Source organism: Episyrphus balteatus, chromosome 3 (genome assembly GCF_945859705.1).
Source record: "Episyrphus balteatus chromosome 3, idEpiBalt1.1, whole genome shotgun sequence".
In the NCBI taxonomy this organism is placed as follows: domain Eukaryota; kingdom Metazoa; phylum Arthropoda; class Insecta; order Diptera; family Syrphidae; genus Episyrphus; species Episyrphus balteatus.
Window position 1 is genome coordinate 75,470,007 of NC_079136.1, and position 26,000 is coordinate 75,496,006.

General features: G+C 31.3%; 1 protein-coding gene and 1 long non-coding RNA gene across 5 annotated transcripts in view; both read left to right on the forward strand.

The window, feature by feature from the left end:
- LOC129917220 (protein doublesex-like) overlaps positions 1-26,000 on the forward strand; it is an 80,982-nt gene that overhangs the window by 11,975 nt on the left and 43,007 nt on the right. For all 3 annotated transcript variants that reach the window (XR_008772611.1, XR_008772612.1, XM_055997622.1), the window contains exon 2: positions 22,398-22,541. Coding sequence is in view for 1 of the 3 variants with exons in the window: in XM_055997622.1 (XP_055853597.1) it covers positions 22,398-22,541 (144 nt within the window). In the remaining 2 variants the exon portion in view is untranslated. The remainder of the gene's footprint in view (positions 1-22,397; positions 22,542-26,000) is intronic.
- LOC129917221 (uncharacterized) lies at positions 2,891-15,792 on the forward strand. Of its 2 annotated transcripts, XR_008772614.1 has the most exons (5): positions 2,891-4,342; positions 4,404-4,816; positions 12,973-13,141; positions 15,515-15,609; positions 15,679-15,792. It is a non-coding gene; the product is annotated as an uncharacterized LOC129917221 (long non-coding RNA). The 2 variants fall into 2 exon arrangements; XR_008772613.1 differs by having other exon boundaries at positions 4,049-4,816.

Genomic DNA, 26,000 nt, shown 5'->3' on the forward strand with positions numbered 1-26,000 from the left:
TCACTACTTTTTTGCAGCATCAAGGGGAAGACGCCATCTAGGCCTGGAGATTTATAAGGAGAGAAGGAGTTGATGGCCCAGATCAACTTTTCTTTCGTAATAATTTCTCTAGGAATTTCACATATTGAGTGCAAAGAGTTTGTAGAATCATTTTCTAATTCAGAGTTACAACCTGGGAAATGGGCTTCCACCAGGAGTTTTAGACTGTCTTGACAGGATTCTGTCCATCGATTATCAGGCCCTTTTAGGGACCCTATAGAAGTATTCGTTTTGGAGAGTATTCTCCTTAGTCTCGCCGAATGGTTAGTACATTCGATAGTGCTACAGAAGTTTCTCCAAGAGCTACGTTTGGCTCGTTGAGTTTCTGTCTTGAACTTTCTCTGACTGGTTTTGTAAAAGAAAACAAATGCATTAAAAAAAAATTATTTTTTACAACCCTGCGCAGAAGATCAATAAAAGATCCATTCACGAATTTCATAAAAATCCGCATATTAATTTAGGTACACATTTAATATTTAGTTTGTTCCTAAATTTTGCAATAAAGATTGGAAGAACACTAAGAGCGGAATTCAGAGTCGTAACTCAAGTAAAAATTTTACTCAAGTGAACATTTGCTCTTGCCCACTTCAGATACTGGCTACGTTAAGAAAACCTAAGGGTTTCTTTACTGTAGCTTATGAAGAATTCCAACTATTGAAATTTTGAAGTAATTGCTTGGGCAAACACTCACAAAATTCATCTCAGACTTGTACCTACTTGAGAAAAAATTTTACTTCAGTAACGACTCTGAATTCCGCTCTAAAAGTGAGTTCCTCAGTGACTTGAGTTGAGTGTACTGCAAAAACTGTCTGGTATATTTTTCTAAGAAGGCTTCTTTTCTACTTTAAGTTTTCCAGTGCTCTAAAACATTTGTAGTAACCGATAAAAAAATTAGCATCTGAAAAACTTAATTTCTGATGATAGTGCATCCAAAAAACTAGAATCTCTTTAATTTTCTGGTAATACAGGTAGCAGCGCAGTTGCAATAAAAAAACAGTTCTAAGAAAAATATTTGTATTTACTACATGCGACATAAAATCTTATTATATTTTGTTCACTCTGCTCTCTTCCGACATAGAAATGATAGATGTGTGTGTGTACCTATGTCATTATGTATATTTAATAGTGAAATTGTTAATATAACGAGCCCTTCCCGCCAAATTATCGTAAGCCACATGACGCTTACGATGTTTTTGTTTACAGAAAAATCCTTATATTCTTTTGTTTTAAGACTTATTGGACACAATTTTGATGTGATTGCTGATGATTACATCATCTTAGTGTTGAAAAAATACAATTAAATGTTGCCCATAATTCAAAATTTAATTTGGCGTTTACGATTTTATCTGGCGGGAAGGGGTCGATATTTTGGATATTTTTCTCAAAATACTTTTTTCTCAAAATACTTTTTTCCATTCTGGTGATAACATCTAACATCGTTTTCCTTCACGCAACTGAGATTACCCTTTAAGTACTTATTTTTTTAACTTTTGAACGTTTTGTGCCTTTTAACACGATTCTTTTTGTGATACGACTGACTCATTTAAATGCAAATGGGTATTTAAAAATTATTAACATTTATTGTTGTATCCTGATCAGAATCTAAAAAATTAAACAGAATAATCATTTTTATTAAAAAACAAAACCGACTTCCATGGTTTTTTAATACTTCCTATGGTCACAACTGAACGAAATTGAAATGGGACCACATCGCACCAGCTTTGACTAGTTATGACGTAACAAACATAAAAAAAAAAATCCTTTTTGGAAGTCGGTAAAAAGCAAATTCCTGTTTAAAATTTATAATTAGTTTTTCTCGATCTTAGCTTTGTGTTGTATCTGGGCTAAGAGCCTTTGATAAATTACTATCATTACTTTTATTTTCCATTACATTTTCTGTATAAGTTTGTCTTAAAGTCTGTCAGTTTGTTAGTCTGTCAGTCTGTCAGTCTGTCAGTCTGTCAGTCTGTCAGTCTGTCAGTCTGTCAGTCTGTCAGTCTGTCAGTCTGTCAGTCTGTCAGTCTGTCAGTCTGTCAGTCTGTCAGTCTGTCAGTCTGTCAGTCTGTCAGTCTGTCAGTCTGTCAATCTGTCAATCTGTCAATCTGTCAATCTGTCAGTCTGGCTGTCTCTCAGTTTGTCGGTCTGTCAGTCTGTTTGAAAATTTTATCTTAATAAAACAAATCAAATTGCTCAAATTCAACATTAGCTAAATTTGTATATACATTTTTTTAAAGTGTGAGTTACTTGAACTCTTAGAGTAAGATTACGCAATCCAGCCTTGCCTGAAAAGCTCTAGATTATTCACCAAACTAATTTCTTGTGTGTACCCTTTATATTTTCCTTTAAAATATAATATAATTTTGCCATGTGAAAGCTTATAGCAACAAATAAAATCCATCAAAACCTTTGTTTTTTCAACAGATAGCTATTAAAAAAAATAAGTATTAAGACCAGGATCGGTGGGAGTTTTTTCCATTTGTATGAAATAAAAAACCTTTAGACCAGTGTTTCAGACTTTTTAGTTCCACCCAAACCTTGAAAAAATCCTCAAATCCACCTTCCGTTGCATGCCTAAAATACTTTAACACATCTTAATTGTTTAAACAATTTAATGTTTGTTATTTGGAAAATATTCGACGAGAATTATTAAATCCAATAAGTCTGTTCCACACTATTGGTGGACTTAGAAGTAAAATTCTCTCAGAAGAAAAAAACTGCATGGGGTTTTCCATTGTTAATTTGATTTGATTTTATTGAGCACGTTAAAATCCTAACGTTACAGGAAATTATAAATATAAACAACTATAATAATAAAAATAATATTATATATATAAAAAAAAGATAATGGGGTTTTCCAAGGTTAAATCAATTTATTTTTGATCTAATGTCGAATTCCTTTCAATTTTTTGAATCGCCGCAAAAAAATCGAATTTTTTGTGTTAAAAAAGAACATGAAAACAGAGCGAATTCTTTTTGCGATTGTATGTGTGTCATTTGACAACAATTTTTACACGAACGGCAAGCTGAAACCAAAACAATTTCTGCAAAATAAAACCAGAGATTCCTTTGATCAATAATTTTGTTGATTTTCTTGGGTAATATAAATTTATTTTAATCAGAATCAAACGGAAATTGCAGTTATTATTAAGATCTGAGTGAAGATGAAGTAGAAGGTTATTATTTTGGCCGTATGCTGTGGTTTTACGAGAAGAAGTCACAGTAATTTGACTTTTTCACAAGAACTATACCAGAAAAAAATATATTTTGATCGCACATTGTTCTTTTTTATTTATTTCATATTTTTCCGCAATAAAAATACGATATTCAATTAAAATGTACTCTTTATTTGAAGTTGGTGTTCTCAAATAAACAAACAACACGAAGAAAACTTTCAGCTTTACGTTTGAGAAATGTCAAATGTTCCAAGCGTGTGTGCAAATCCTTGTGAACCTCTCAAAAAAGAAGAATTAAAAAAAAATTCGAATTCTGCTTCGTTTGAGGCGAATTTTTTTTCTATGGAACATGATTTTCAGAAAAAATTCGCATCGAGATCGTCGAAAATTCGATTTTTCAATTGAAAAGAATTCAACATGAGTCTGTCGTCTATTTTTGCATTCCATGGAGCAAAATAAATTGATTTATTTTTGATTTAAGATCAAATCTGCAGATAAACCCCTTTTTGCACTATCACTTATACAACTTCCAGCTGCAGTTTCATAGAAACAAGTTTTTCTTTTAGTTTTTAATTTATTTTGGTCGAAAAGAGTTTCCTTTTATCTATGCTATTAAACAAATAAATTTAGAATTTGCTTTTATTTATGCTAGTAAACAAATAAATTTTACAAAAATGGAAGCATTTTTAAACGAATTGGAAGATTCATAATGAAATGGAATTCATTTCTAGGAGCTCTTTTTTTTTAAATATTTACGTTTTCCACATTTTGGGGGTAATTTCGTACTAATCTTAAAGCTATGGTTATTTTACCTGTTTGTTAGCTTTTTATAGAAAAATTTTTTTGTCGAACCTAATGCATTTGGGTTCAGTAAGCCTAAAAATCATACTGGTTGCTTTCTAGGAACTCTAGTTTTTTAGATATTTTCATTTTTCATATAAATCATTCTCTACGCCTGTTATCACTGTTTTCTTCAAGGAAATGAGCCATATTTGTCGTTACACGCACACAATTACCAAACAAAATTACTCTCATTTATGTTCCTTCACTCCAAAAAAAGGTGTAAATCCGGAGTAGACTCCCAAGTGGAGTGAAAGAAAACGGCATATGTGAAAAAAATATAACTGAAGGTAAGTTCGGGAATTAAAAAAAAAAAAAACATAAATTAAATAACAATCATTTTTGTTTAAGGCTACATTTACATTTCTCACAAAATTTTAATTTTTTTTAAACAAATTTGTTTGTTGAGTTTAGTTTATTTCGCCATATCTTGTTACGAGTGAGTATAAAACTAAATCAACGTGGGAGTCGTATCCTTGCCTAGGCACCGTCTCTAAATTTGTTCAGATAAGTTTTTATAAATTGAATATTTATATTGGACTTGATATTTTGTGGCTTTTTTTTTCTTTTTATATTTTCAGCTAACTCTGATGTATTTCTTTGCAATTGAAAACACCAAAAGATTACACCATCGCGAAATCCGACTTCACATATAGAAGTAACGGACGAAAATTCCTTGCAAAATAACGATGAAACGTTTGTCCTATTCTGGCAACGATGAAACACTTCTTGTCCTATTGCTTCAACTGGCTTCGACGAAAATTGTAAGTTTTTTTAAGCTTTTATGTGCTTTATTTTAAATTATTTGATTGTTCTTTTCGGCGTTTCGTGTGCCTTTATTAAATATTGTTTTGTTCTTCGGAAATCATAACTCTCATATCGATATCTATTTGAAACAGGGATTATTTTTTATGGCAAATTAATATTACCAATAGCTTAAAAAAAAACTATTTCGAGAATTTACAAAATCAAATGAAAACAAATATGTCAAATGCATCGATATAAAAAAGCGTCTGAAAGTGTGAAGCTATAAGTCTAGCTAAAAATCGAGACTTCAAATATTTGATCGGATAAAAAATTATCACTTTTTGCAAATAAAATGTCAGATACCAGTATTTTTCCTACGGATCAAAAATAATAATTGATTAATGGTGGCAAATGGAAATCGACATTGAATTACTTAACATTTTTTTGGTTTAAGCGCTGGAAGTTGCTGGCCTTGGGGGAATATAAAACTATTCATACATGATTTAAAGATCAATGATTTTAGACTTCCTACCAAAATGCCGAAAATTTTTCAAATTTAATTTTTAATTTTCTATTTTGAATGAGCTTAACACCTATTGTAATTTATCATTTTCATTACATTACATACTACCTTTCCTCCTAAAATACTCTACGTACGACGATATCGTGGGCACAAAGCCAAAACCACGAATCTTCTAAATTGTAGTTTTGAGAAAAACGGCTTCAAAGTTTTGGAAACACATGCAATCTTATGGAAACTCATGCAACAAAAATTGATATTTTAGACTTCTAGGCAACAGATGGAGGATTATGATCGACGCAGTGAATAGAGATTCGCGGTTTTGGCGTTGTGCCGACGATATACTACTAGTTGTATCACTACTTTCTGTACTACGAGTACCTTTCCTTATAAGTAGTGTACCTAAAAGTAAGACTTGAATCATCAACTATATTCTACCAAAAATGGGTGACGTAGATAATAATGTAAAATACACATAGTAATATAAGTAAAACAGTTATTATCGACAAAAAATCAGTCTAGTGGTCGACTTTTGAACGAGTGCGAGTCAAGTCACGTTCAGTATAATACTTACCATAAAGCTTTCCCCACCAGTGGTAAGGGGTCTTATTGAAACTAACCGTGGCCGGATTCATCCGTTGATTTGCCAAGTTTGCCTGTTTATATTCCGGATTCGTCCATCAATTTACGAATTCGTCGTTCGATTTGCCGGTCCGCCTATTAATTTTCCAGATTCTTCCGTTGATTTGCCAAACTCGTCTGTTGATTTGTCGACGGGACGGTCGATTTGCCGGATTTCGCCCGTTGATTTTCCGGATTCGTCCGTCGATTTTCTCCAGCCAACTCGGTCAGTGGGTACGAAAACTCGACGGGCTGGTGTGTCGGTGTTCATTCGCTGACCCAACATCTTAACGGCTGAATATTCAGCTTACTAACCAGGTCGATGTCGCTGTAAAGCCCGTTTAGTTTGTGTTTGTATCTTGCCCTCCACTCTACGCCGAAGCACACTGGACCAAACATAACTCCAAAAATCTTTCTTTCAAAGCAAAACCAGAAGATTTTCGTCCGCTCTTGTCAATGTTTATGCCATCGCCCCATACAGCACGACTGGAATGATTAAGTTCTTGTATAGGGCTTCCTTGGTTACTTGAGAGAGCTTAAAATCGAAGCTAAACTAATTTAAATTTTTTTTACCCAAACCCATATTTTATTCATGTATTTGTAATAAATTGTATAGACGTATTACAATTACAATATACAAACATGCGGGTTAGTAGTAAGGGCCCAGTTATAGCTATCATTGTAATCAATCCGGGAAAACGTTTGAATGGATATTTGACTGTGTTTCCTTTTGATTAGAAATGCAAATTATGTATGTGTTGATCGATTTGAACACACGGTGGGCAGGAAGCATCGATAGGTTACACAAAAATGTCGACAAAAACTGCAAGTTGGGTTGTATTTGTTGATAATTATACGTGCAAAATCCGTTGGAATTGAAATCCTAGCTGCTCCTTTTCAAAAGTTATTCATATTTTTGCATTTCTAATCGGGACGATTTAGAATAAAAATCTTGGGGAGAGTACGATAACTTAGGCGACAAGAATTAATAACGGTATTTTGTAGAGGAGTTTAATACAATCATTTTTTACTATGGGAAGGGGGGTCCATCTCCCCCCGTTTAGGCGGGAGGGGCAATTTTCTAAAATATCACGTTAAATACAAAAAATATTATATAATAATATAATTAAAAAACAATGGCAACACAGTTATAAATGATACCTTTCTCAAAATCCAAAATTGTACACTTGACTCTTATTTTTAAATAAAATTATTGCAATTAATTGTTCTCGAAATAATCAACTTCAAAGTCAAAATTTGTGAAAAAAGTTGAAAAAAAAACACATTTTAGGATTTCAATTCCAACGGATTTTGCACGTATAATTATCAACAAATACAACCCAACTTGCAGTTTTTGTCGACATTTTTGTGAAACCTATCGATGCTTCCTGCCCACCGTGAACAACCTTCCAAAAAAATTCCAATGGGTTAGAATGATGAAAGCCAATGATAGCTATAACTGGCCCCTAACTGTTGTAAAAGTTGTTCAAAAGTAACTGCTGAGGCCATCATTAGGAAAAGGAAGTATTTTAAAGTATGGCAAATAGGATGAGAAGTGTTTCATAAAAAAGAGCTATCGGCCCTAGCGAGGTATTCCGTCGGAGCGGATTTTTTCCGATTTTCTACGAATCGGAGACTTTTTGCTTCGAGGTATTTCTCCGATCCGCTGATCGGAGATTTTCTCCGACAAATTTCAACGCATGCCATTTCATGCGATGAAGTACTTCTAATGGTTGTATTCTTGACAGATACAAATCATTTTTTTTCCGAAGCCCTCCGACAAGTTTTTGTTGCAGAATAAATACTTAAAATGTAAGTAATAAAGAAAACAAAGTATTTTAGTAAAATTTATTTATTTGTTATGGATTTTTGTGTTTAGGCAAAACGAAAAAACATAAGTATAAACAAAAAGATCACCAAAAATTGTGGATAAATTGGGAATTGAATTGGACCACGACAAAGGGATGTTGGTGAATGGAAAAAAGGATGTTCTTGACTATACATAAGTCCAACATAAAATAAAAGGGTGTAATTTACCGTACATTGACATTTTTACTTATGAGAAACTATGCAATGAAACTCTCTATATAGTTATATGACAATTTAAATGTATTTAGGTGTTTTTATATAAAAATATCGAAAGATATACCAACTTATCGATATATCGGTATATTTTGCACATCACTATTAAAATCTTGAATCTGACGCATGTCAAATTATTGCGATGCGGTGCGCCGTAGAATTTGTCTAGTATTTTTTCCGATGAAAGATACCTCGAATGCAATTTGAACCTCCGACGGAGTATGCGTTGCGGAAAATCTCCGCTCCGATGGAATACCTCGCTAGGGCAGTATATGTGCAAAATTGAGTACATCACTGCTTCCGCAAACTTATTTTTTTTTTTAATTGTTAAAGTTTTTTTTTAATTAGTTAAAAAATTCTATAGTTTTAATATAATAATGTTTTTGTCTTGATATTAAACATAATAAGAAAACTAAATTATTAGCCTTATTTTTATTTTTTTTAATTACGTGCTCATTTTTGCTCCACTTACTTACACACTTAGGGAACGGCCACGTATTGAGCGGAGAATCCTGAGCGGCAATTTCGAGTGACGAGGTGGCAATACACTGAGCGGCAATTTCTAAAACCCTAAAAATGTCAAAAATTCGATGAGTATTCGACTCACACGCTGGAGATCATCGAATCCTATCTGGTTCGAATCCTATCGGTACCAATTTTTATTTGTAGGTTCTATAGGGCAAGTTTGGGATTCGGAAGGATCATTACGATGGTGGAGAATGCCAAAAAAGTGGGTCCGGCAATTCTGTTTGTCTGTATGTACCTCGAGCACATTTTGTATGGGAAGTGACTGTTGATAAGGGGCTTCAAGAGAAGTACATACTAAAATTTCAGGCAATTTCACCGAGGGCCACTTCCCATTCAAAATGTGCGGGTCCTTTTCTGTCAAGTGAGGATTTTTAAAAAACTTTAAAAATTATTTTTGGATAAAATTCTAACCTAAAATAAATGAAAAAAAAGTTAAAAAATTGAGGATTTTATTTTTTTTTTATTAAATCAAGGGGCATTTCGTGTACGAAGCCGGTTCGTCCAAACTTTTTACTAAAAAAATAAATCAGAAGTAAAATCATTTGATAATATGTAATTTTTAATTTTTGTTGTCAAGAAACGATTGAAATGTACCCTTTCAAAAACTAGCACTTTTTCTATATTTTTGACATTTTTAGTTGAAAGCAAGTTTTTAAAATTCGATAAACTCGTAATAAACGGTTAGTTTTAATGGTCGATTTCTCGAAGGATTTTTAAACATTTAACTAGCTTTTAAACCCTAAAGCGGGTTTTTTTATTTCACCAAAGACTTTTAAATTAAAGAAGCTTTTAAATACCCTTATAAACTAAATGTCTATTTTTGGCTCATTAAATTTTAAAAGTGTCATTGAAATGTCATCAGCTGATGCTTTTGTTTTGTAACATTTTTTCGATTTTACATCTAATGTTTTTAATAATATTTCAATGGTTTGCGTACGATGAAGAGAAGCACAGTTATTTGACGTGAAGTATATTCCAGGTTATATGAATCCTCTGATGATGTTGCTGAAAAAAAATAATGTTCCGATTTTTTAAAAGCATCTGTGTTGTTGAGTTTGTTTGGCCATCCCTTCTCTTATTTTTGTTAGTATTCATTTTTGAAAAAAAGAAATAGAAACCCACTTTGCTAAAAATATTTTCTTATTTTTGTTTTGTTTTTTTTTTATTTTGCATTTTTTCATTTCTTCTCACATATTTCACTTATAAAAAGAAAAAACCAATTTATTTTTCCAGGGATGTGAGGGAAACTCAATTTTAACAAAAAATTCCCTAAAATTTACCTTTTACAGTTTGGTGAAACCAAAAAAAAAAAATTTAAAAAGGTTCTTGATAAAAGTGCTTTTAGTGTTTGTTTATGAAATTGGACATTAGACTTTTTAAGTAAACAGACTTCGAGGGATTAATTTAATGTAATGTAAATGGTGCATATTATAAATGTTTATAAAAACCAGTTAAAGATGATAATTTTTGGTACAATTTGAGCGTAACCAGAGCTCTGTAGGTACAAAGCTTCTTAAAATGAATCACTCCAAAAGTTGAATAATTTCCTCACAAAGTAGTTTTGGTAAGATTATATGGGACTTGGGCCAAAGGCCCAAGTGTCAAATCAAACCTGAAGGCTTCTGCATATAAATTGTGAATTTTTTTTTGAAAATCGTATCAGTGGTTATAGAGATATTGCCGTGTTAAGTTCATATTAAGAATGCATTTTCCAGGAGAAGCATACGACCTATGTTTGATTATTTGAGCTTAACTTTTTTCATAAATTGTTTAGAATTTGTTTACAAACGTGAAAACTGACGTTTGGAATAACAAAATGTATTTAACTTGTTTTGCAAGCACACATTTTTGTATCGCTTTGTAAAATATACATGAAAAATACAAGAAAAACACGAAAGCGAAAAATATGACAACTTTAAATTTTTGTTGTGTCTGCTGTTTTCGGAACATTCAATATACAGTGCTGCCAAAATTTCAGGTTAAGCCCGGAGGCTTTTTTTTGTCCAGTTAAGACCAAAACGGCTCTAGCGATTTTGATTAAAATTTTTGTGTGTAGTACTGTAGTACGCATTAAAGCCAACTTAAAATTTTTTTGTACCGTTATTAACGGTACCTGCCATAGAAAAGTTTTGTTGATTTATGAATTTCTCATAAACAACCTAGCCGATTTCAACCAGTATTTTTATGATAACACGTTAAGGTAATCGTTATATAAAAATTTTTGGATTTAAAAAAAATTTCATTTTTTTTTTTGAAAAATCAATTTTTTGGTAAATACTATCAAAATTTTGTTTGCTGGCTCTAACGATACAAGAAATCAAATGGCAGGTTTTGTGTATAAGATCATTTAAAACTGTGTTAAATTATTTATTAAAATAGATTTTATTTTTTTTTACATTATGTACTTATGAAATCGCACTAGTATTACAAGACTAACTCGAAATTTATTTTGCTTGAGGTGACATCATATTTTACAAAATAACTTTATATTTATATATTTAATATTTTAAATAATTGGGGAATAGTTAATTGCATTATTTTTGTAAAGGAACTTGATAAAAAAATTATTTTTATATAATTTGGAACATTTTGTAAATATATAACAACACCTAAACCAAAGTTTCCAAAAAGTGCCATGACCTGTTCTCGAAAATTTGATTTTTCAAAAAAAAAAAAAATTACAACTTTATTTCAAAAATCCAAAAATGTATTTCTTCATAATTTTATTTTTGATTTATATATAAATTGAAATATTTGTTTATGAGAAATTCAGAATAAAAAAAAAAAAATATTAAAAAAAAATTGTTTTTAACGGTTTCAAAATTCTGGTTTTTTTTTCATGAAAATTCTGTATTTCAAAATTCTGCCAGCATTTTTTTGAAAAAAAAAATTCTGCCAATTCTTTTCTTTTTGTCATAGCATATGCGTTTACTTAACAAAAATACACCTCATTAATGTAATTTAAGTTTGGTACTTTTCTAACTGCCTAGAAAACTTTTATAAGTCAAATCTATATATACCGTTGAAAATTAATTAGAAACGGTGAAGAATATTCCTTTCCTTTTTAAATTTCTGAATATTAACTTTTATTTGATCAATTAAAAAAATATCAATTATCATTTTTCGAGGATATTTATCATTAGATATAGACATTTTTTCATTATTTTAAAATTTATTGATTTATCAAAACAAAAAAAAAATTTCAAAAAGTGACATAGTACCTACTCGTAAGTAAGTGATCTTAAGTAATTTGATAAGCGCGCGTTTTTTAACATTTTCCAAACCCTTTAATGAATTATGAAAAGCATAATTTTGAAAAACAGAATTTTAAAAAGCAGAATTTTAAAAGCAGATTGCTGAAAAGCAGAATATTGAAAGCAGAATTTTGGTTCCGCAGAATTTTGACCCCAACCTGTTTTTAAACCTTTTGTTTCTTTTGGTGGTATTTTCTTGTTGTCAATTGATTGCAACGACCAACGATTGTGAATGGATATTTTCATTCGACATTTCAAATTCAGTAGGGATGGATTTTTCATAGAAATACTTATCTACCAGGAATCTTAAATTGATAGAATATTTAATAAATACCATTTTTTTACAACCATAATACCAAGACTTTCAATAGTACTGTTTATTATTCACAATAGTTATCATATTCCCAGATTTATCAAAAATATTCATGATTGACAAACCAGTCCATTAAAATTGTTGATGTATGATTAATATGTTGATAATTGACAACCATAATAAAGCCCTTAATACCTTTTCATAAATTTTATGTATTTGTGAGGATATTCTAAATATTTTATTAAGCCCTTGAGTTCAGGGTTTAAAGGGTATATTGCTTTTTCCGCAGAAAATAAATAAAAATAAATTATTACCGGTGTTCATACGTTTCATATAACCTGAATTTTCTGCTTTCTGACCAGGTGGGTGTTGCTGTAAAGCCCGTATGTTTACTGACAGTTCACTTCGTTCTTACGATAATGACAATGTCATCTGCATAAGCCAGAACCGACTTTTGAAAAATTATGCCATTGGTGTTGACTTCTTATTTGCGCACAATTGCTTCAAGCACGATGTTAACAAGGTTTAATGATAGCGCATCGCCTTGTCGTAAACCTTTCTCGACACCAAAGACTTCGGTGATGTTCTGGCCTTGACAGAGCAGCTAGAATCTCCATCGCACGAGTGTCATAGTATAATTAAATTATACTTGTTTGTAACTCCAAAATTTCTTTCAAATTATTTTTTCCACTTTTTGCTAGTTGTATTGTACCCTATCATCAAAATAAAATTGTTATTCAGCTTCTTCAAAATAATTGTTTTTACGATATGCTTTAAATGTTTTGATTCCTTCACATACGCCTGCAATTTTGTACCTACTAATAACTGATTTTTTGTTTGTTTCCATTATTTTAGTACGAGCCTATTCATATTTCATTTTTTGATCGTGGGAAAACTGGAAATATGAAATGGATAATTGCCAGGCTTGAAGAATTTGAATGGATTCGTTTGTGGTTTGACAATTCTTCAATGGCTCTACCCCTGAGATGTTTTTCCATGGTGTTGGCTACAGAGTACCAGTGAGGTAAGTTCTTGGCTCTTTTAAATATTATTTTTGGTTGACAAAAGCCCGAACTGTTTTTGCCTTAACAGTCGTCTAAAAGGCATAATTTTTTAATTTTACACAAGGAGAATTTTTATTTAATTTCACTTTTTAAAAGATTCTGACAAAATCGTTAAGGGATGAAATTCTCTCAAAACATATACATATACAGCTCTATTCTGCTATTCGATTCACTTGAATCGAAATATTTCATGGCTTTATTACGTCAAACTGGCTTTGTAAAGTATCTTACTTTGGAAATCAAAGCGTTGTGTCCGTCTGTGTTCGCAAAGAAAAAAATTGGTTAAATTTAATTGTATCCTATATTTATAGACTTCTTATTTTAGACTTTCACGTAAATCGAATACCAGAATAGGGCCGATAGTAGAAAATAAGCGAACGCTCTAAAAAATACTGTCTGCCACTTTTTGTTTCATTTTCTAAACAACCGTTTTGATTATAGCTGGATCTGGATCAATATGGATGCAGATTTATATATTCCTTTCTTTTTCACTCATGTTTGTTAATTATCCATCTTCATATTTTAATGCTCCATCTCACACAAAAGCTATCTATATACTCATAAAAATAGGAACTAATTTTTGGTTCAATGAAAATGATCCCAATAGAAAACAGGATATGTTGTTTTTTGTTTGTTTTTCATGTTAAATTGATCCTAATCCAAATCTACATGAATAATAAAACACGTCTTATATTCATGTTTTTTCTTGTTCTATAGGGCAAGTATTGATTTTTTGTAAAAAAAAATGTCCCGGTTTTAATCAGAGACTAAAAATGGTTATCGTAATACCGTCCATCGCGTCTGTCTACTATCTGTTCCATTTTCTAGAACGGATTTTCTTCAAATACATGATTTTAATGGAATTTTGAGAGTTTTTTTTATGTAGGTCAGAAAGCTTAGAAATTATAGCTCCCATACAAAGTTTTTAAGTTATCGCAGTTTTTCGAAAACGATTCAAACGATTTTGATAAAACGTGTGCAATTTAATAATAGAACAAGTACGATAACTTTGGAGCCGAGAATTGATAAGGATTTCTTGTAGAGGGGTTCAATACAAACACTTTTTACTGTGGGGTCGTGGTGGGAGGGGAAATATCGAATTATTAACTTTAATTTTTATATCAATTTATTTCAATCAATTTTATTGTTTTTGACTGTTTTCAGTACGAAATTGGCTGATAAAGTAAACTGCTTCAATTGATTCTTCCTTATCACACACCACTGAAAATTATGTGTTCCTATCTTCTTATTTTTGAGAAAATGAAAAATAGAAAAAATACTTTTTTATTAGGCCCGCTCCAACACCAAGAAATTTAGTTTTTTGAAAACTATCCATGTGCATATTTTGAAATAAGGCCCTTTGCATGTATGGATATAAATCTTATGAGCGCCGCACAATTTATGCGTATAACATCCCTTTTCTGGTGAGTTAAAATTAAATGGAAATAAAAACAATTAATAGCCCCAATGCGGGCCATGCAAAGTACTTTTAAACTAAAAAGCTTGCCACTGGCGCCTGTCGGCGACTCTACATACCCTAAGTGGAACAACGACATTAGGTGAGGCAGACATAAGACCCAAGAAGGGATTTAAAATCCTGAGAACCCACGAAGTGGGCCAGGCAAGGCCTTTTTCTGTTATACACACCCTAAACGTGCCCAGAATTTGCTTGAGCGAAACAGAAGATAAGAAAAGGGAGTCAAAGTCTGGAAAACTGAGTTAGGACTTATTACCTTTGCGGACTTCGTTCGTGGAGACTTGTTTGATGGTGGCCCTGTTAATGTCAAAGTTATTGAAAACAGCCAAAAAAATAAAAATCGGATAAAAAGTAGTTTTTCTATTTTTCAATTTTTCAAAAACTAGAAGGCATAGAAAATCGTCGATAGAAAGCAAAAAGTCCTTAAAAAATCCTATGGAATTAGAACAGTTTTAATTTCCGCAGGCTGTTATCTGGTTTTCAATTTTTGATAAAGAATTAATTGAGGTCCATAGTTACTTTATCAGTCAATATTTTTTTTAAATCTACAAAATTGACTGTTTTTTTTACTTTTTTTCCAAAATCGATAATTTCGAAAACTATTGATTGAAAAACTTGATTTAAATATTAGAATTAAATTTAAAGTTCTGGTTTTTGAAAAAGCTATCATTTGTATTGCCATTGCTTTAAAATATTTTTTTGTTTTTGATTTTAAGTACATAATTGTTTTAGATGTTTTTTTAGAAAAATGATTTTCTGAACTGCAATAGAAAACCAGAAAAACTTTAAAATTCTTTCCAACAAATTAAAATCAATTTTAAATCAAACTAAATTAAAAAAATTAATTAACTTTCAGTCAGCTTTCATAAACTATCAATGAAATGAGGAAGAATCTATTTTATATGATTGAAGGCCGAAGAATGATCCACACACAAAAAAATTTAAATAGTGGTATGTATCTGAAACTACTTTTCAAATTATTAAACTAATTTCAATTACCTTAATTGTTTTTTTTTTTAGGCCACCAAGAGACGGTTTTCCATTTGGTTCCTTGAGTTATAAATCAAATGAATTGGAAGGCCATCGAGATCGGGAACGATCAACGAGCACTCAGCAAACTTCATCCCCACACTTGGGCTAATTTTTCTCCAGCTTCGTGAATACCTGAACCGTTATTAATTGAGCTTCATTATCCCTGTGGCCACGCCCATGCTTAGCTCATCAATCGTCCGGATAAACATGCAGAATCTACCAAATAATATTTAATTTAACCAAATTAAAATAAAATTAAAAAAAATATAAAAACAACTAGATTATTTTTAAAACACTTGAAATGTCGCACATAAATCTGAATTTCGCAAGTTTGCAAAAATGGACTCAAATTATATTTAAAGGTTGACACTCCTCTCAACTCCTCTCATTTTTGGCATATGTTAGTGCAAAACACGAGTCTTCGAAGATCGGGTTTTTCGTTTTAAAATCATCTTGTTGGTAATAAAACATGCAAAAATAGAGAAAGGTCATTTATTTCTGCGAATAGTACAATAGTGTTTTGCACAATGGAACACACTATAACTAAAAAGCTGTTTGGGTTCTAGAAGATCATGGCTGTAATGCTCGTAACCAAAATATTTCGTGAACCAATGAGTCAAACAATTTTAAAAAATCGATTTTTAGGAAAATTTTTAACAAAAAAATTTCTTCTTCTTGAAAAAGATTTTCGAAATAAAATGAAGAAGTTGGTATGTCATTTGATTTCTTGGAATTCAAGAAATTTTAGAACAAAAAATTTGTATAAAGCGGTTTTTTTTAAATAACGTTTTTATAAAACAATTTTCTAACATTTTTCAAAAAAAAAGTTGGTATGCCATTTATAAATAATAATAGTCAACTCTTTAAAAATAAAAAAACAAAAATGTTTTTTTTGAAAATTTTCAAAAATTTTATACTACAGTTTGTTTAACGTTTTGTATAAAAACTTTCGTTGAAATAAACGTTTTCGTTTAAGAGAAATTATGATCAACATTTTTTTAAAACTAAATAGCTGTCTACGACCAACGACAGATCCAATTTTTGGTTTTTCGCAAATCGACTTTTTACTACAAAGCTTGAAAACAAGCGCTGAGGTAGTTTAGGCTGTAGCTCGAGGTATATACAAACAGGATTGTGGGGCCCAATTTTTTGACATTCTCCATCATCGCCTGATCGTTCTTTGATTTTTTCGAATCCTTAACTTGTTAAAAAGTTAAAATTTGTGTGAAAAGTTACCAACAAAAGGTAAAAAAAATAGTAAAATTTGAAAATCCATATTTCATCCAACTTAGGTCGTATTCGTTTTTTTTTTTTCTTAAGAAATTTTATCGATAGAAAATAAAATTTTTACAAAAATTTTCTTGAGTAATTTATACTTGCGATATAGGTGTTTATAAAGGTATGCATTTGGACAAAAAAATTGAGATAACAATCAAACATGACATTACGATGATAGAGAATCCCCGCGTTCAACGTTGGCCACCTGAACTTAAGATCTGAATTTTCAGAGGCTCTGGTTGGTCAGATGTCATACAAAGTTAGGTGGCATTTAGTTACGTTTTTTTAGTTACGATTTTCAAGTGGAAATTTTTATCTAAAAAATTCAGATGGGTGTGTTTGTGTTGGTGAAGTTGGTAAACGTACCAAATGTGCTACACATTTAAGTGTTGATTAAACCTCTGTTGGCACACGGGTGCGAATTTGGCAGGACAAAAATGAAAAGTGGTCACAAAAAAGTGTCTTTAAAAGGGTGAAAATACATTTTTTTGAATTGTGAATACAGTATTCGAATTCCTCGGAAAGTTCTACATCAATTTCATATGATTCTCCATAAATTAGTGAGACCGAAAAAAGTTCTATCGCCATGAAAAAGTATAAACCAAATTCGCAAAAAAGAGGTGTGCTTACAGAGGGTTAAGAGTAGCTACAAAATGGAATACCAATTTCATTTTAAATATTTTTTTTTTTTCAAAAAAAAACTCTTTACTAAAAATTAGTTTTTTAAAAAAACGACTGAATATTTTAAAAATATTTGTTCCAAAAATGCATCTCAATTTCTACATAAAAAGTCTAAAAAAAATCTTGAACTCGGCAAGTTCGTGCGGCCCAGTCGTGCATTTTACCTTTTTTTTTAATTCGGCTTGCTTTTCAATTTTATAGGCAAAAACCGCAAAAAAAATCAAAAAGAGTAGAAATTGCTTATGTATACGAAAATGGTCGTATCTTTATAACTTATGCATATTTCTAGAAAATTGTTTTGCTTTTTTAGTGCCTGGCTGCAGTGATTTTCCAATCGCCTAACCAGTGAGGTTGTATGCAAGAGGTGATGGTTCCTGTTTTTGACGTTGTCCCTAGAAATGGTCCTAGCAGGATTTTTTTTTACAAAATTTTCCTTTAAAATCAAATACAAAAAATGCTTGACTCATTCGATTTAAACTTCTGAGGTAACCGAGAAAAGTTGTTCTAGTATTTTGTGATTATTATATTCAACATTTAATTGTAAGTTCTTCTGCTCAGATTGGTCATTTATTACTGAAGATAAAGCCTGAATATGTATACTAAGTACGCTTAAAAAAAACACACAAAAACTTAAAAAAAAATCATATCAGCCACGAGTTTTAAGAGCCCGACAGTATGAAGTTTTTTCTGTGAAATTTGAAAATATTTAGTTGGGCTCTTTTTTCCGTCTTCTGTAGTTGACAAGTGTATGCTTAAAAAATGCTTTTACATTATTTATAATCCTTGAATTTATTTTCTAGCCATAAGGGAATATAACATTATATATTCTTGCAACTTGCATCAAGAGTTGCCGTTTCTAAATAGTAATTTGCTATTGGAAAAACTTAAAAAGTCAGTATAATTTGTTAAAAATTCTTGTCCACTTTTTCATGGAATTACCCATCAGATATTTTCATATGCCGAATAAGATCAGCTGCTGTTCCACCCAACACTGGTTTTAGATAGTGTAATTCTTGAGTTGAAGATAAATTCGATTTAATGTCGAAAAACATATCGCGAAAGTATGGCCAGATTGTAATCGAAGGCAATCTAATTTTCTTCGTATCTCTAGCAGAAGATGCTAGATTTTTAAAAATGGCACTTCTAATTCGAAGATTAATCTTACGGACTAGATAAACTGCAGCTCTAGAAACTAGGTCAATTGGCTGATACAAGAGAAGAGAAGAGAAGAGAAAGAACAACAGAATAACATATAACCAGCTTTATTGTGAATTACAACTATCAATCGATAGTTGATAACACTGGTCAACAAAATTAAATTTTTTTTTGTTAAGAAACCAAGGTACACTTTTCTATAGGATTTTGGTGTGCTCGAATCTGAAGTTAAAAATATTCTATCATCACGTTGTTGAGATAATCCTGTTAGAAAATCGAAAATGCCACTTACCAGTTTTCGAGGTTATTTCTTAGCGTTTGGTTATTTGTTATAAATAAATTTGTAACGGTTTGTAAAAGAACAATCTTGTCTTGTCTTTCTAAATCCGATGAAATCTTTTAAATATCTTTTTTCTTCTTTGAGGAATCTAAAGTTGAAATCAACGTGTTTGGTATATGGTATATCTCATGTTTATTTGCTTTTAATAGAAAATCTCGTTCTCTCTTCTTTGCCAATCGCTTTCAAATTTTGACACAACGTTTCATTTACATTCCTGTAAGTTCTTATATTGTTTTTAACAAGAAAAAAGTTATATTTTTCTCACTAGTAATTATTTAGTATAACTATCTGACACGGTCACGCTTTGATGTATCTCACCGCGATTCACCACCTTCGCAAATATAAAAACTTGTGAGATTCTAAATGGAACGTTGTGTCAAAATTTGAAAGCGATATACCAAACACGTTGATTTCAACTTAGGATTTCTCGAAGAAGAAAAGAGATATTTAAGAGACTTAAACAGATTTAGAAAGACCAGATTTAGTTCTTTTAGAAACCGTTACAAATTTATGTAAAACAAATAATCAAAAGCTAAGAAATAATCTCGAAAACTGGTAAAAAGCGGCATTTTCAATTTTCTAACGAGATTATCTCAAAAACGTGATGTGATAGAATTATTCTGACTTCGGATTCGAGCTCAGCACCCAAAAAACCTATAGAAAAGCATATCTTGGTGTCTGTAACAAAAACCTTGTTGACCAGTGTAATTACTGAAATTTATAGGAAAACAGATGACTTCAGTTAAGCTGGCGATTTAGAAACATTTAGAGCCGACTCTTGGGTTCGAACCCACGATGTTGGCTCTGCAGTCAAGTATCTATTCCTCTGTGCCATTAACTATTGTCTAGTTTCTAGAACATTTCTTAGACCACAAAATTTATGTCGGATTGAACTCTTAATTTTGTTTTTACCACATGCAGAAACCAGCTTGTTCGCGAATTTTAGAAAAATAAAAAAATACCAATATCATCGGTGATTGATTCTTCTTTTTAGAAGAAAAACCAAACAGCAAAATAAAAAAGCACTTTGATGCTGTGTACGCTGACTCTTGATATAACGAGTTTCAACGTCGTCACACATCGTCGTCACTAAAAAGTGACTCCCGACCAGTTACTCAGAAAATGGCTACCACGGAGTATAAAGTGTCAAAAATCCACGAAATCGTTTTGCCAGATTGCCGATTGAAGGTGCGCGAGATAGTTGATACACTAGGCATATTAAATGATCGCCTCCGTCGTATCTTCCATGAAATTTTAGACATTAGAAAGCTGTCAGCGCGTTGGGTACCGCGTTTGCTCCGTCCGGACACTAAGCGCAACCGCAACTTCAAAGCAAAGTTTTAAGTTGTTTAAACGTATCTATCTACTGATAGACACCAGAGACCAGGGAATAGCCTTATCCGGCAAAAGTCTCCAAGGAAGGCGAGTAAATATTTAAACTCTGTTAAATTTTTGACACTATTGAGGTGAATAAAAAATTTCCAGCTGTTAAAAATGTAAATTTTTTTGGCAGATGGTTTTGTTTTGTTTTTTATTCAAAAGCAGTGTCATGGCAGAAAAGAGCAGAGAAAAATATTAAACAATAAGCCATACAGCTGAAAATTTTTGTATTCACCTCAATAGTGTCAAAAATTTAACAGAGGTTAATTATTTAACCCAATCACACGGACGTTCCGTCCGATGTGGGCTCAAGTGTAAACTGATGGGTATTCTTTGAAGTACGAGTATTACGCTTGACTAGCCTAAGGGGATGAATGCAGCAAGCTATTAAATTCGAATTTTTTTTAAATACTTATAAAATAAAGACAGACATGATAATAAATAAATAAATAAAATAAATAGATACATTCCAGCGGTGCTCAAAAAATGGGATTGTATCTGTAATGGGCCCATAACCTATCATTTTGAAAGCTCTATTTTGGATTCTGTCCAAGTGCTCAAGTGGGTCTAAGAAGTACCTGTCTATATATGGGAATTTTACTCAAGCTTTACACGAATGAAAATGAATGCTTTATAAATTGTAACTAAATGAAAAGGGGTGAAAAATAGTTAACAATTTACCTAACAATTTCGCAGAATTTTTGGCGTCATCGAATTTGTGCTCATTCCACCTAGAATCGAAAACTGTTTAGACTTGAATCCATCCAATACAACTTGAATGGAAAGATTCGAAATGTAATTTCTAATCCAACGAAGATGAGATTCATCAATACTGAATGCAAGCATTTTTGATAAGAGAGCTTGATGCAAAACTCTATCAAATGCTTTTGAAATGTTAATTCTAATAAACTTAATTTCTCCGAAACGATGTACAGCTTCGTTCCACTGATCGGTGAGATAAACGATCAAATCACCAGGTGTGTTCTTCAAGATACTTCTTTAGCTGGAAATTAATCAGCTTTTCATGACCTTGCAAAGAAAGGACGTGAGTGCTATCGGACGATAGTTAAAGGGTGAGGAAGATTTGCCTGAACAGGCTGTACAAATGCTGTTTTCCATCCACGAACGGAACGAGACCAGTAGAGTAGGACAGATGAAAAAGCTTACGCAGTGGTTTTGCCATCGTGGAAGATCACCTCTTCAAAACCTTGTTAGGGATACTTACCCGACCAGCGGATTGGTGTATGTCAAGATCTTTAAGGACTCTTGCCACTCCACGAAAAAAGATGGGTTCTATACAGGTATTAGGGGGAGTTTACTCTATAAGATGGACGGAATATTTAATAAATAGGGCCGTTTCTACCGTTTTTTTTTTATCAATAAGCGTGTCGTTTGAGCGAGCTAGAAAGTGAGTCTTTTTCTGTCGCAAACGTTTCTCCCGGGCAATGTTTTTTTAATTTTCTTAGATGTTTTTGGATGTTTCGAGTGAATTTGAGTAGATTGAAAAAATTTCTAAAAGCTTTCTTGTGCGGTCGCTCAAATAAGGTAGTAAATATATATGTACATTAGTGTTATTTATTGCTAATATATAGGATATTGGATACCATTTGTTCGATGGGGGTAATTTCAAACTTATTTAAAAAATTTTTCTTATCTCATGCGTGTTTAAAGTTTTACTCAAAAAATTAAAAAAAAAATGTGGTATAAATAGCCATGTGTTAGGCAGTGTAATCAATTGAACTTTATTATTTGAATATGAGCTAATTTTAGTACTTAGACTTAAAATAAATATAAATATTAAATATCATACAACAACATGTTACAAATACCTCGTAAGGTCTAATGGTTTTTTTAAATATTCTTTTAATTTTAGGTCAAAGCGCAGAAGTTTTTTTGGAATATTGCCAAAAACTTTTAGAAAAATTTCGGTATCCTTGGGAAATGATGCCACTTATGTATGTGATACTCAAAGATGCAAAGGCTGATATAGAAGAAGCTTCCAGGCGAATAGACGAAGGTAAATAATATAAAAAGTAATTTTTTTTAAGGAAGAACTATAATAGTCGAAAGTGGTTGAAAGCTTATGCCCAAGAAGAGATCGAAGAGTGTTCAACTCGTCTATATAGAGATAATTTTTTGGACTATCTCTGAATGCGGGAAAAATTCAATGCCTCTCGAAATGCGATAAATGTTTTTGGATCTGTAAGTGTGTCTTTAATATTTTTTATAGTGTGGAATGTTATAAAAGTGTGGCTATAAACTGCTTGCTAACAAGCGGGGAACTTTCGACTGTTATAGTTCTATACTTTAAAAGCTTGAACACAATGGAATGTAGCTGAAGCTAAGAAAACTCGTTGAATGTGAAACCGCCATCAAAATCGCTCACATTACAACCAATAACTTCTAAATTTGAAGTTTTGTATGGAAATCAGGAGATTTTCCTATAAACAAACAAAGATCCTGCTCCGCTTTTGTAAAAAATTTGAAGATATGGTGCATAGAAGATAACGGTAAGAATTGCCAGACTGATGTTTTCGACTTACCAATCAAATGTCAAGATGGCATTTCCAAAAAGTGCCCCAGCTCCCAGACTAGACGAAATAGCAAAGCTGTGTAATATTCGCACCGGACTGAAAATTGTTATAAACCTTTGACTCGTCACTAAAATCAGATATGCAAAAAGCTTGTCTGCGTTTAATGTTATTCTAGCATAAATTAAAAAAATATTGGGTTTTTGTATAAAACTCTTTAGCGGTAAAAGTTATCAAAAGTTTAAGTAGGGTTTAAAGATTACATGACCCTCTCCAAAAGAGAGATAAATTTTTAATGGAACATATTCCTATTAAATATTAAAATGCGCGACAAAATTGCTCTTAGGTTTTCAAGTTGCTAAAATTTTCAAAAAAATTTCATATAGAAATTTATAAAATGTATATTAGAAAAACATACAATTCTTTTTTCAAAAGAAAAAAAGCAAATCAAATTAAGATGTACCTATTTTTATTAAAAATGTTCGCTTTTTTTTAAACTAATTTTTAATAGGTAAATAATTTTAAATCAAAAAAATAAATAAAATTTGTTTGCCATTTTGTAGAAATTACTGGTCAACACCTCAAACCAAAATCTCAAAAAAATTCAATGTCCAATGCTTGAAATTTAAAAAAAAAAAAAATTAAAATAAAAATTTTTAAAAAATCAAAAAACCCTTTTTTTTTTTAAAATTTTATTTCTGGTTTATATTAAAATTATATAAAAAATTTCGTTGAAATTGTATTAGCAGTTTGGCAGAAAAAGAGGCAGATTAAAAAAATACAGATCTATGGCAGGTACCGTAAATATTGATTTTCGAAAAAGAATTTTCATTAAAAGATAAATCTTCTTTAAAAACTAACATTTCAGTTTTTCAATGAAAAATTAGAAAATAACTATTTTTGGTATATTACGCGTGGATTTCATTTATTTTTAAATATATTGAAAAGAAAATACAAACACTTAATTTAAATTAAAAATCTCTATTTAAGATGATATAGTCCAGTAGAAAAAACACAATATAAAACTAAATTGCTAAAAGTCCAGAAACTCTGTGTAAAATATTTTATATTTTCCCTTTGCAGTAATTTCACACAATACATTCATATCGTCATTTTTGATGACGATTCAATTGGATCGTTATCGATCTTTGTTTAAATGGATTTTTTATAGTCAAGAATTTATGCTTGGTGTATTTTAATTACTATTTTTGGTTTTGGAAGTTGATCTTCGCTTACAATGGCTTTTATATTTAGGCAATATATGATGCTTGGTATGGTTTTATAACCATTTCTATTAAAACATTATTCTTTGTTTAGATTTGGTATATTTGTATGGTGAAATAGTTCTTTGTATGTATATACTTAGGCAAAAATGCTTGGTATGGTTTAAATATCATTTGAGTCGGGAAGTTATTCAATACCTCGTGTAGATTTTGTGGTTCTCCAATAAATGGTTCCTCGAGTTTTTGATATTATTCCAATCTGATGTTCTTTTTTCCAATTTTTTTTTAACAACTATTGATTGTTTAAAACATAAAATGCACGACTGGGTCGCACGAACTTGCTCTTAGAGTTCAAGTTGCTTAAATTTTTAAGACTTTGTACTTGCAATATATGTAGGAACTATATATCAAGTTATGCATGCGTAAAAAAAAAGTTGAGATAACATTTTTGCATGACATTACGATGATAGAGATTGGCAAAAAAGCAAAAAAGTTGGTCCCGATCCGAAGATATTTTAAAAGAATTCTCAAACGGTATCCGGTTTTTAAACAAACATAAACTTCTTCAAGTGTCTATGGATGGGCCAAATGTCAATTTGACATTTTTGAAAAAAAAAAAAAACTCAAGTGAGACCATGCAGTTGCAACTCGTTGATATTATGTCGAATTCCTTTCAATTTTTTGAATCGCCTCAAAAAAATCGAATTTTTGGTGTTAAAAAGGAACATGAAAACTGACCGAATTCTTTTTGCGATTGTATGTGTGTCATTTGACAACAATTTTTACACGAACGTCAAGCTGAAACTAAAACAATTTCTGCAAAATAAAACCAGAGATTCCTTTGGTCAATAATTTTGTTTATTTTCTTCGGTAATATAGATTTATTTTAATCAGAATCAAAGGGAAATTGCAGTTATTATTAAGATCTGAGTGAAGATGAAGTAGAAGGTTATTATTTTGGCCGTATGCTGTGGTTTTACAGAGAAAAATTTTTCTGACGATAATTACGAGAAGAAAAGTTACAGTAATTTGACTTTTTCACAAGAACTATGCCAGGAAAAAATATATTTTGATCGCACATTGTTTTTTTTTTTATTTATTTCATATTTTTCCGCAATAAAAATACGATATTTAATTAAAATTTTCTCTTTATTTGAAGTTGGTGTTCTCAAATAAACAAACAACACGAAGAAAACTTTCAGCTTGACGTTTGAGAAATGTCAAATGTTCCAAGTGTGTGTGCAAATCCGTGTAAATCTCTCAAAAAAGAAGGATTAAAAAAAATTCGAATTCTGCTTCGTTTGAGGCGATTTTTTTTTCTATGGAACATGATTTTCAGAAAAAATTCGCTTCGAGATCGCCGAAAATTCGATTTTTCAATTGAAAGGAATTCGACATTAGGGTGTATTCCATGGTCATGTTGTTCATGGAGCAATGAAGAGTGGAGTGGAGTGGAGTCTTTTTTGGGAACACTTCATATTTTCTTAAGACAAGTTTATCACGTTTTCAAAGACACTCCTGCAAGGAGAAGTTTGTTTACATCCAAAACGGGGTGTACTAAATTTCCTTTAAAATATTGCTGGGTTGCAAAACAAAAAATGTGTTTGGCGAGAGGTCAGGGAAAATTTTGAAATTCGTCGGGAAGTCAAAAAATTTTTTTTTATTTATTATGAAAATATTTTACAAAACCAAATTTTTACTTGCGTTTTGGAGATTCCCTAG